Consider the following 12,773-nt stretch of genomic DNA (forward strand, 5'->3'; position numbering starts at 1 on the left):
GGATAGAGTCAACGGTGTAGAACACACCATATTTTGATGCAAAAAAAGAAAGAAAAAAGTACCATACTGTATTGCCACCAAAGTACTGTGAATGTGCTGAATATCAATATGAGGATTGAATATTGCAATATTTGATATGCTGCTGCTGGCATGAATAATATAATAACTCTGTGTTCACTATATTCACACTGCAAACTCATTTAGAGACAAATTACCTGCTGCCATTTCAGTGCTGTTTCTTTTCTGAATGACCTTGAGCAAAATGTTTTAAATAAACTAAAAATAAACTAGGTAGCCAGTGACCAATAGGGGACCTCATCAAACATACAAGGGGGACATAATAATTCTTCAAATTAAAATGTAGTGTTGTTGTGGCAAAAAAACATCATCACACTCAGAGACACTCAGAGTCAAATTTATAAAAAGAGAAGTATTTATTCTTGCAAGAAGGTTCAGTCGCCACACAGTTGTTACACTGCAGGGTGAGTGAGACATTAGACAGGAAGCAATGGGCAGCCTTTATACCATAATCAAGGTCTTTCTCCAGCAGGTTTCTTTCTGCCATGCATATAGATAAGAGACCCATTGTTAAATAAGTTTCTGTTTATCACTAAGTTGTCACTTAAGACCACCAAAAGTCAATACTAGGGTCAAAGTCCCATATGCTCCTAAAGTGTCACACTCAGCCACTTCCCCAGGTAAACAAACATGCATTTTCCCATTCACACACAATACGAACAATAGAAACATGCGACTCACACTAATATCTAAAGATCAATGAAAATAAATGTTTTCCATAACAGTGTATATTGCTGATTTTTTTCAGATGGTTTCAGATGGGGTGTGTACTTGCCACAAACCTGTTTAGCTACTTTCCAACATCACATGATCTCCCACTGCACTGTCTGTGCAGAAAGCTGCGTGGTTTGATGAAGGACTGACGTTTTCTTTTTTACTCACTGGATATTTTATTTTATTTCCAAATGAAAAGCAATTTGATTTTCTATTGTACTCTCTGGTTTCTGTGCATAGGCCTGTTGGACATGTATGGTAAGAATAGTTTATTTTTATGATTTTACATAAAAGCTTTGATTCTGAATCATTAGATTTTCAGCAACTATCTTGTTTGTGATTCAGGCAACATACATTGAATTTGATATGAGATGTGTGTTTCACATAATAGAGAGAGGTAGATAAATGAAGCTTTGTTATGGCATGTTATCCCAGTCACAACGCCAAAGATAGCTATACGGGTTAAGAATTAAACCGCTTTTAATCACACGTCTTTGACAGTTCTTATTTACCTTGAAGTCACACAGTGTTGGTGTTAGTAATACGCGCTGGTGCATGTTTTGTTCTCCAACAAGCCTTGCGAATTATTACAGAAGATACAGTTGATAGAAAAAGTACTAAAACAAAAGGACTTGTGTCTCTTAAAACTTTAATAATCCATGGGGAGGAGGAACAAAATGGCAACACATCAGCTATCCGTGTTTTGTAACAGATAAAAAAAGAAGAAAAAAAAGCAACTCATGAACAAAAAAACCTGAACCAATACATCCAAAAACAACCAAAAAATTAACACAGGAAACACAAGGGCTTAAAGTAACGACAGACTAACAAGACGCACACAATCAGGAAATAATAAAGGAACACGAACAGAACAACAAAACAAGAGGATACAGAACAGAACACAGTTGTTTAAAGTGAAATATAATAAATTAGTTTAATTGTTCAGATCATGTGATTTGATTACAGTTTTTTTTATAGCAGTGTTACCGACACATTTTAGAAACACTGCACTGGTCCTTGGATTCACTGGCTTTCATAAAATGGCTGCCCATGAGTCAGCACAGATTTATTACTTTTTTAAAATGTTGGCAGCAGGCATAATTTACACAGCCTGGCTGGTAACCGCCTGTGTTTACCGCCTTTCTGCTTTGGAGCAAAGACAACTGAACACATCACGTGTCTGTGTTTTGTGTTGTATTATGTTGTCTTACATATTAGCCTTGGTTACAAGCTATTTCCAAGTGAAACCCATTTTAAGTGATTCATGTTGATGTTGGTGACTCACTTTGTTTCTATGATTTTTCAGGGATTTGTAAATATTCGTTTTGATGAAATTTCCTGTTTTAAATGCTTTTATTCACAGTTTTTACTCACAATTTTTTAGCACTATACATATTTTTTTTGTTCCCTGCTGCATAGAGTTACTGGCAACATGTTAGGATATGAAAAACAAATGTAAACTTAATAATAGCTATAGCATTTAGCCAGAATTATGGCAGCTTTGGAGTTTTACACATATTTAATGCAAACAGTATCTTGGCAAATTATATTTGATTTTGGTCCTCAGCTGGTAGGTTCACAAGGTTATTGTCTCTTGTAGAAAAGTAAACTTGAATCTGTTTCTTGCTGTGTTTTAGATGTTTTTAGTGCTGGTACAGATGAAGTGAAGTCAGTGTCAGTGATGGAGGGAGATTCTGTCACTCTAAACTCTGATGTCACTGAAATACAGAGAGATGATCATATAGTGTGGATGTTTGGACCTCAAGAGACTCGTATAGCTGAAATCCACATGCGGGACATTGATATGTTTGACAGTAATGTGACATTTGGAGACAGACTCCAGATGGACAATCAAACTGGATCTCTGATCATCAGAAACATCAGAACTGAACACACTGGACTTTATAAACTACAGATCATCAGCAGCAGAGGAACTTCATACAAGAGATTCAATGTTACTGTCTATGGTGAGTAAAGCCCTTTATTTTGTCTTGTGCACATGTAATAACTTTATATTTATTTACAGAGCTCAATAAGAAAATGCCTTATAATCAAGTGAAATAAGTCCTAAAAGTCACATCTTATATTTTAAGTAGCCTATAACTTTGCCTTTGTGTCTTATTTTTGTTTCAGTAATTAGGATGTTTTATGATGGATTTTCTGTCAGTTCATTTGTATTGCATTATTATTGTGTCACCCTGAGTGTGTGTGTGTGTGTGTGTGTGTGTGTGTGTGTGTGTGTGTGTGTGTGTGTGTGTGTGTGTGTGTGTGTGTGTGTGTGTGTGTGTGACCCTATAACTGTGATGAAGACTCAGACGCGTTCGGATCCATGTGCAATAACTTTAATGATAACACAAACAGACAGAAACAAAGGCAGCAACAGGGCTGTTGAATATACAGGGGCAGTCCAAACTCAGAGTGGTTACCAGGCAAGGGTCGTGGGCAGGCAGCAAACGTTCATAGAGTAGATGGGGATACAGGCTTGAATCGAGGAACCAGGAATGCACGGGAATATGGAGAATAGCTCAGAGTAGCACGTAGTGGCAGTATCAAGACCTCGCAGGGAACAAAGGAAAGCGAGGTCCTGATAAAGAGGATCTAAGTGGGAACAGGTGGCAGAGATAATGGGAATGAGACAGGGATGGAAGGAGGTGATGAGTGATGGGGGTGATGGGAAGTGAAGTCCTAGAACTCAGGAGAGAGTGATCTGGTGAAGCCAGGAGGAGGCGTTGTGGAGTGCATCGTGACAATAACATCTATATACTGTATGAGTATTGGTCATGTTTTGTGCACAGGCTTACAATTAACTCTTTCATCATGTGACTTATATTTTACCACCTGCATTATCGTAGTGGTTATCAGTAAATAGGGTACAAAGCAAATTGGTATATTAACATTACGCATGTATCAATGCGTAATGCAACCGACACACAGTGGACTTTTCCCTCCACAGACGCACGTTGGTAAATTAGGTGCTATTTTGCAGTTTCAGAAAACATCTCCGCCACTTAGCAAATGTTTAGACACTTATTCAGATGCTATTTTAAAAGCGCATGCTTGGCCATAATGTAGCGTGTGCACAACAGCATACATTTTGCTTCTCTCATCTACACAGACGCATCAGTTCCCATTTTTGCAAACCATACATAATTACAAGGAAAAATATTAACACACGAGGGAAGTCATTGTGGTGTCCATGAAGATGTGAAAAAATAGGCATAAATCTAGCTTACACATTTACTCAAATTATTATACGCCTGTTTAACCGAAGCTAATTTGGGTGGGTTTCTCCCATCCTCATACAATGTCACTTCTCTGTGTTTTACGGCCCTGACGAGAACGTCGGTCTCCTCGGCTGTGAACCGCTCCTGGTGTGCGCCTGGCAAATCCGCCGTTATAATAGCAATCCGCCATGGAACAAGCGCGCCTGCTCTTAAAGGGAATGTGAGAGGACGCCCTGATTGGTTTATTTCACGTGACACCCAAACCACACCTATGAATAATGAAGCTACTTCAGACCAACCCATTTTAGATTTGCGTCGAGATCCACCCACAAAGTTACCTGCGTTTCGCGTTTGATACTTGCGTTTCAGATTGTTAAAATAGGGCCCTATATCACTTGTGACATTTCATAACTAAGTATTTAAAATAAACTCTTTTATTAATCTGCTTTTTTTAAATAAATGTTGTACATCCTGGAGCTGTAATCTTAGAACAGGCATGTTTCACTAATAAATAATATTTTTTTTTACTAAAGTGGGGCTTAAAATCTTGCTAATACTATAATTGTGATTTGTGTTACTTATTTGAGAGGTTCTAAAAAAACACAAAATCATAACTATTTTGTCTCATGTTGGATCGAATCATTTACATTTTTGTCATTTTGCCACTCATGAATCAGGTTTTAATATACTGTGGGCCTAAATGTTTAATGATTAAGAAGGTAAATAAAAATTGCTATGTGAATGTAGTTTTTTTCTTTCTTGTTTTCCAGCTTCTCTGCCTGTTCCTGTCATCACCAGTAACTCTTCTCAGTGTTCTTCATCAGAAAGATCATCAGGTCAGAATTGTTCACTGCTGTGTTCAGTGGTGAATGTGAGTCATGTGACTCTCTCCTGGTACAAAGGAATCAGTGTATTGTCCAGCATTAGTGTGTCTGATCTCAGCATCAATCTCTCTCTACCTCTGGAGGTGGAATATCAGGATAAAAACACTTACAGGTGTGTGATCAACAATACCATCAGCAACAACCAGACACAATCTCTCATTATGGATCTCTGTAAGCAATGTCCAGGTATGTCAGCAGAGATCAATATCTATTTACCGCATTGCTCTGTTTCATAAAATATCACATAGATTAAATATTTTCTTTGTATCTTTGGTATTGGTTCTATGAAGACAATGTTGATATGAGCCCAAAGTTAATTAACCTCTTTCCATTTTAGATTATTCAGCTGTATTCTATTTGATTTATTCTCCACTTCTTGCACTTGCTATCTTTGCTCTCTACTGGAAATACAAAAGAACGCCACAACAAGGTAAGATTTTCCTTCAGATTCTGTATAGCAGGAATAATTGTATTAATGCTTTTTCATTGAGTACTTATAGTTGACATTAACAATTGAGAAATAATCCTCTCCTAACTAACTTTTTAGGAAAACAACTAGGCCTATGTGCAAATACAGGGGAACAAGCTCAGACAGTTGTAAAAGTTCCAATTCAGGCTGAACCGGATTCTGAGAAAAGGTAAGATTGATTCATGAAGCTCCATGATCCATCTATCACTGTTGTTGCTGGTGCTTGAGTAAATGAGTGTGAAATAGTATAGAAACAGCAAGGAGAGCAAGTATCCCTTTTCTCAACTTTGATACATTTAAGATTTACAAAAGGACTTGACTGCTGTATCTGAATGATGTCAGCACTTTTTTTGTTTTGTTTGTTATTTACATTTTTTTCTTTGTTTCAGGATGCTGGACGAGAAGAGCTCACTTTCTTCTGATGAATAAAGGCCCATTCATGCAAACTATCTGGGTGATAGTTTGTGGTATGGTTTTCTTTGGTTTGCTTTTCAATATTTAAGTGCTTTCTGTGCAAAGGATATGATGTCATATGATGTCATATTCTTTTTTTATCAATTGAGGTAAAACTTATCAATGTTGTCAGACTCGATGAGTCTTGATCTTTATGATCTATGAGTCCAGATCTCAATATTGAGGCTGGAGAACAACAATTACTTATAAAGAATGTGCAGCAAATATTCCCGTGTAGGAATGTAGTAAAGATTTCTTCATAGATTGTGAATACTTGAACGTACAGTATTTATTACATAAAGACTCAATGAGTCTTGATCTTTACGATATACGATTCCTAAACTCAATGTTAAGGCAACAACTGAAATGTTCAATACATTGTTGGCCTTGCATGGAAGGAACAATTTGCTTTATTTAAAGCAACTATCATTGCTTTTAAGCATTTGATTTGTTTTTAAACAGTTTGTTTGTTTAAATAGTTATGTATTTATTTTACAATTTAACTAATTTAACAAGCACTTTCACTGAAAGTGAAATTCAACTAGTCTAGTTCTAACTAGTGTCAAATGATAGAAAATGTGTATGTTTACACGTTGAATTCTTGCACCCGGGAATAATAGTCAACATCATTGTGACTAAACATTTGCTAAGAAGTATTTTCTACTAAAGCAAGGTGGTATTTGACTCCGGTAAGCGTATCTAGCAGACTGGTGGGTGTGGCCTTGTATGGCATCATGCCCAGTGCATTATGGGTGTTAAAGTTTCCAAACTAATTTGGCAAAAGAGAAGACTTTTTTTCTCTATTTTCTTTAGTCAGTCAGCACCGATATAAAAAACGGGCCTTTCTACCACATCTATTTAATTGAAATCCCATTTTGCCAGTGGTAAAATACCCCTTTAATGAGCTGTCTTTGTAATGCTCATTATTATTATTACTATTAGATCCAGCAAATGCTGTGAAATGCTCTCCCATGCAATATATAAGCAGATTATTCACTTAGCATTTAGCACAAAGGGCCCTACCATACACCCGGCGCAATACAGTGCCAGGCAATACAGTGCTAGTTTCAGCCCTACACAGTTATCATTTTCACGTCCTGCGCCGCGTTGTTAAAATAGCAAATGCATTTGCGCCCATTTGTGCGCCCATGTGCTGGTCTGAAAACGAGATGTGTTCAGGCGCATTGTTGGCGCATTGCTATTTTGAGGAAACTGAAATAGACTGAGCTATTGACCAACTAAAACCTGGTCTAAAGTCAATGGCTCAATATTTTTTTTTGTTATTTAAAATGCGCATTAGTAGATGCGCCTATAGGCGGGTCCACAACGTGCACTTTGTCCCGTGGATCCGTTTCCTCACTACCGAAGCGTTCAGTCTTTCCGCTTGCAAATTCTGCCATGTAAATAGCGAATCTGCCACGGCACGAGCGCAACTGGCTTTTAAAGGGAATCGGAGATGAGACTCTGATTGGTTTATTGCACATTACGTAACAGAATAACTGCAACTGGGGTGCATTTGAGACATAACTCGCTGCTTGACTATCATTGTACAATGCATCGTTGGAGAAATTAGTCATGATTTTTCCCCGAAACTGCAGTAACTTTGTCACACATCCGTCATTTGAACTATAGTGGTTCAACAAAATAGCACTGTCATTAAAGACGGCATGCAAGTGTTGGAGTAATGTCAGATTATTGCTATGAACATTGCATCTGATGACTGTTTTGCTGTTTTACTTCTCATTTACTTTGCTTTAAACTCCCCTCATTATAAAACAAATACAAAATATTTTTTACTAAAACCTATTTTTCCTTGTCTGGTGGCCATTGAGACCCTCCCTATTGAGTCTTTTTTCTTGATATCTTATGTATGTAAATGTGTTTATGAACATACAGTTTGTTCCATGTAGAGCAGTGGTTTTCAATCCTGTGCTGCATCCCAATTCACATGTATGCCCTGAAAGTATGTACTACTTTTCTTGTGAAGAAAATGTTGATGCTTTTGACAATATAGCACAAGAGTAGTAGCTTTGGGACATACTACTGACATAAAACTATGTTTTTTAGAGGAATCCTCCAAAATATCAGCCGCCACAGTGTGAAGGGATCCATACCTTGGAAATTTATCCAAAATAATAGACCATCCGAGGAGTTTTGGGATTCTCTTTTCTACATACTATGCTTGAGGGCATACTTATTTTAATCTCACTATTTAGTGTGCACATTGGGACACAGCCTAGGGTCCAGGACTGAAAACCACTGATGTAGAGCACATTGTTTTTTTCCATGCAACACTTTTTAATTAAATTCATCACCAGATATGAATATGATAAAAAAAGCTGTGTAAACTGTAATGACACTTGCATTGGTTAATTTGTTTGTGAACTTTATCCAATTGATAATTTGGTAACACTTAAATTTAAGGTGACGTAGTTACATGTTACTACATAGTAATAACAGTTAATTATGCATAATTACAAACCAAACCTTAAGTAACCAAAACTATAGAGTAACTCTATAGTAAGTACATGTAGTTAATTATTATTACTCAGTACTTACTGGAGTAAGTACAATATAAATATGTCACCTTAAAATAAAGTGTAAAAGATAATTGTTGTGTTGTGACATCCAGCATGATTATGATCCCTAATAAAGCTCTCAGAGCATTGCCTTGATGCAAAATATGTGTAATACAGATGTGTAATTGATGGGTTTCCGCAGGAAATCAAGGTAATATAATGTTACATAACATCTGGAATGATGAAATTATGTACATTCCGATGTGTGCTTGGGAAACAGTAATGGAGAAATGTCTCTGTAACTATTTCCACAAATTAGAGAAACGGCTTTTCCCCATTATATATCTCTCAAGGTAGTACTGGGAATCAAATTGGCATCTTCCGGTACTTCATGGTTGGTGTCTGTCCTCTCTGGATGGCACTATTACAATAAATAAATAAAAAATCAAATGTACTGTTATGATAATATCATTTTAAACTTGTGGTTTGTATTGTTGGCATTGAGTGTGTGTCAGGTATTGGCTTGACATAAGAGCTGATGGCATACCTAAAAATGTATGTCACATATCAGCTAATTAAATAAATACTATCAACTCAAATATAAAATATCAACCGCTGGCAAACCTGAACAAAGTCCAGTGATTTAGACTTGTTGAGTCTTGTTGGTGAATGAATGGGAAACCACACAAACTTTTGATCTGATTGAAACTTATTTCATATGCAAAGACGTCAGCCAATCACAGTAGTGGGCGTTTACACTGAAGTCTCACAGCAGACACACCCCTTTAAACAGAGCATTGAAAACAGAGGCTAAAATCAGGGTAGGAAATGGCCTTTTATTTCTAAATTATGACCATTTTTAAATAGAAAAATGCAGTTCATGACCCCTTTAATGAATTCTTCCTGGTGCATTGAAGGAAACAGTCTGTTAGATGCCAGAGGTGCAATTCCAATTTTCCAGATGTGGCAAAAATACTTTGTTTTTAGTAATAAAGCATATACATTTCTTCATAGGATGTATCTTTGACTGGCAATGTGAGTAGTGTCAGGATTATGTGAAACACAATTTACAAAAGGAATTACCAGCACTAAATGAGGCGTTTGAGGCCACAACACACTTACACTTTAGTTTGCTAACCCTCAAAAAGTGACAACTTTAACATGCTATATAAAAATATCCATGGGGTATTTTGAGCTAAAACTTATACACACTCTGGGGACATCAGAGATTTATTTTACATCTTGAAAAGGGCATTACACCACCCCTTTAAAGATTTCCAACGGTGGCATGTTGTAGTTTTAAATGTGTAGGCTGCTATTTTTCATAACAAATGCTATAGATAAAAAAGAAGAAAAAAGTTAATATTAACATTAATGAGTGTCACAGAACGACCTCTATCGCCTCCCTCTGGCGGCATCAGATCACTTTCCCCTGAGTACTAGGACTGCACTTCCCATCTTCCACCTCCTCACACTCATTATCTACCAGCCCTGTCCCATCCCATTATCAGCGCACCTGTTCTCACTCTGACTCTCTCAGCTCCCTTTATATGCACACTCCCAACTCACCTTCATTGCGAAGTCTTGATTCTGCCACGGCGTTCATTTCCAAGCGATCTCTGTATCTACCCTAGTATTCCTGGTTCTCCGACCCCAGCCTGTGTTTCCAAGGATCCTTCACGAACGTTCTCTGCCTGCCCTGACCCACGCCTGGTAACCACTCTGATTCCTGGATCTCCCTTGCCTGTTCCTAGTCTGCCTTGTCTCTTGCTTCATTGTGTGTTTCAATAAAATTACTGCAAATGGATCCGAATGTCTCAGACTCTCCATCACAGAAGACTTCGCCAACACTGGATCCAGCAGCCCTGCATCAGTTTTCCACAGAACTCTCTAATCAAGGTTCAGTACTGGTGGTTCATCAACGACAGCTGGAGAAATTAACTTCACTCACCGAGGAACTGGTGAGATCCATGCAGTCACTTTCTCCTCAATCCACCGCGGCCACACAGGTCGCTGCACCCCCAGCTCAACCCATGCCCAGTGTGAGTACATCCAATAGTCTCCGTTTATCCCTTCCTGAGAAATATGATGGATCTTTAGCTACGTGCAAGGGGTTCCTGTTGCAATGCACACTGTATATTAATCAACAACCTCACCTCTTCACTAGCGACGATGGCCGTGTGTCCTTCATATGCTCGTTGCTGACTGGAAAAGCCCTGGAATGGGTGACGGCGCTGTGGTCAGGAGGTAATCTCGCTTTTCCCTCTTATGACGATTTTCTCATCCAATTCAGAGAGGTGTTCGAACATCCCGCCGACGGAAAGGACCCGGGTGAGCTGTTGCTGTCTCTTCGTCAGGGAGGATCCTCCGCGGCGAATTACACTCTCACCTTCCGCACTCTCGCTGCTCAGACGGGCTGGGAGGAGAATCCATTACGTCTACTCTACCGTAAGGGACTCAATTCTGATCTACAGGGAGAGCTCGCATGCCGAGATGACGGAAAAACCCTTTCTCAACTCATGGACCTTACCATTCGTCTGGATAACCTCATGCGCGCCCGCCGCACGTCACTCAAACCTCGCATCGCCGAATATTCCTCCGCCAATGCTGAACCAGAACCCATGCAAATCGGCTTCACGCACCTAACCACTGAGGAGCGCGACCGGAGAATGCGCCGGAACCTCTGCTTGTATTGTGCCAAAGCCGGCCACCTGAGGGCGACATGCCCCGTGAGACCCAGCTCTAATATCTCTCCTGCGGTGTTACGTTCCACGTGCGTTCCGCTGGCGTGGGAATGTTTTTGTTGTTTTGCTCGCTGATGCACTACACGTGTGTTGTGCGTTCATTGAGTTTTCTTTCTGTTTTGGCCCACCTCTAGGTCGCTGTGACTGGCTGACTCATCTGCCAGTCATCATTAGGGCGGAGTCCAGAACCAATCAGAGGCAGTCCAGCTGGTTAAGAGAGACGGCGGGTTCATTCATTGTGGAGCTCTCTCCCTCTCTCGTGGCAGCAAGTTGTTACGCGTTGTGCTGAGTTTTTGTATGCTCCTTAGCGAGTTTGTTTGTCAAATCTTGTCTCTTCGGAGAAGTGTGCTATGTGCCTTGGGGTTTGTTTCTAGTTTGTAATTTGTTTAGTATTACGTGTGTATCACTATACGAGAATATACATCTCAGCTATAGCCTAAAGTTTTCCTGGGAAGGAACGTTAGGTCAGTATATCGCGATATACATTCTGCCCGTAGCTGTTTTTGTGTATATACACACCAGGTAAGAGGTGAGCGCCACCCCTTGTATTTCTATTATTAGTTAGGTTATTTAGGCGCCGGATGCGCGAAGTTATCGGTTTGTTTTCTGCATTTTCCTTTGGTTAGGCTTAGGGATCAGGTAAGGATTGTTTTGTTATGTTTTGTTCTTTTCTTTGGCGCCACTTAAGTTCTTTCCCATTTTTCTTTATTTATTTGTTGCATTGTACATAGCGCACAGACATATAATTGTTTTGACTGGATTCAGTGGCTTCGGCTTTTTGTATAATAAATACTCCAGTCAAATTTCTCTCTCAGAAGTTGTCTGTCATGTTTCCTTCCACCACATTTTACCCACCAGTAGTATTTTAATATCCTTAATGTTATGTATATTTCCTAGACACTTTAATATCGTAACATGCGGTGAGCCCCAGTCTCCTCACTATGCATTCTCTCACTGTAAAAGTATCTATCAGCACTGATAATGAGACTGTTAACACCATTGCATTGATTGATTCTGGGGCAGCGGGAAATTTCATTGATATCACTTTTGCTAAAGCTCATCATTTCCCTCTCGTTTCATGTGAACCTCAAGTGGCAATAGCAGCCTTGGATGGGCGCCCCCTGGGGTCCGGCAAGATTCAATATATCACTCAACAGTTAACCCTCGATACCGGTTTTCAACATTCTGAGTTAATTCAACTGCTCGCCATAAATTCACCTCAACATCCTGTTGTTCTAGGATTCCCCTGGCTGGAGAAGCACGACCCTCATATCTCGTGGTGCAAGAGAGAAATAATTCAGTGGTCCCCGTTCTGCTCCGCGAACTGTCAGTCCGCTGTCCATGGTCCTGAAGCTGCTCTCGGCCAGTCAGAGAATCCTGATCTCAAGGGCGTTCCCTCTGCCTATCACGACCTCGCTTTGGCTTTCAGCGAGAAGGAAGCATCTCTACTACCACCTCACAGACCAGGGGATTGCGCCATCGAGTTTCTTCCAGGAGCTGTAGCACCCCGTGGGAGAGTCTATCCTTTGTCTCAGCCAGAGACCGACGCCATGAAGGCCTACATAGACGAACAGCTCGCCAAGGGTTTCATCACACCTTCCACTTCTCCAGCTTCCGCAGGGTTTTTCTTCGTCAAAAAGAAGGACGGAGGTCTCCGCCCCTGCATAGACTACCGCAATCTTAACGAG

At 39.6% G+C, this 12,773-nt stretch overlaps 1 protein-coding gene across 2 annotated transcripts; it reads left to right on the top strand.

Annotated features, from left to right (window-relative positions):
• Positions 1-909: 909 nt before the first annotated feature.
• Positions 910-11,898, top strand: LOC306988426 (SLAM family member 5-like). Of its 2 annotated transcripts, XM_079593421.1 has the most exons (7): positions 910-1,050; positions 2,430-2,759; positions 4,787-5,086; positions 5,238-5,330; positions 5,448-5,538; positions 5,759-5,836; positions 11,220-11,898. In XM_079593421.1, the coding sequence occupies exons 1-6, from the start codon at positions 984-986 to the stop codon at positions 5,796-5,798; spliced, it is 921 nt and encodes a 306-aa protein (XP_079449547.1). In that variant the 5' UTR covers positions 910-983; the 3' UTR covers positions 5,799-5,836; positions 11,220-11,898. The 2 variants fall into 2 exon arrangements, with proteins under 2 accessions (XP_079449547.1, XP_079449546.1); XM_079593420.1 differs by lacking the exon at positions 11,220-11,898 and having other exon boundaries at positions 916-1,050; positions 5,759-8,500.
• The last annotated feature ends 875 nt before the right edge of the window (positions 11,899-12,773 follow it).

This window comes from Phoxinus phoxinus (assembly GCF_949152265.1).
Source record: "Phoxinus phoxinus genome assembly, chromosome: 20".
NCBI lineage: Eukaryota > Metazoa > Chordata > Actinopteri > Cypriniformes > Leuciscidae > Phoxinus > Phoxinus phoxinus.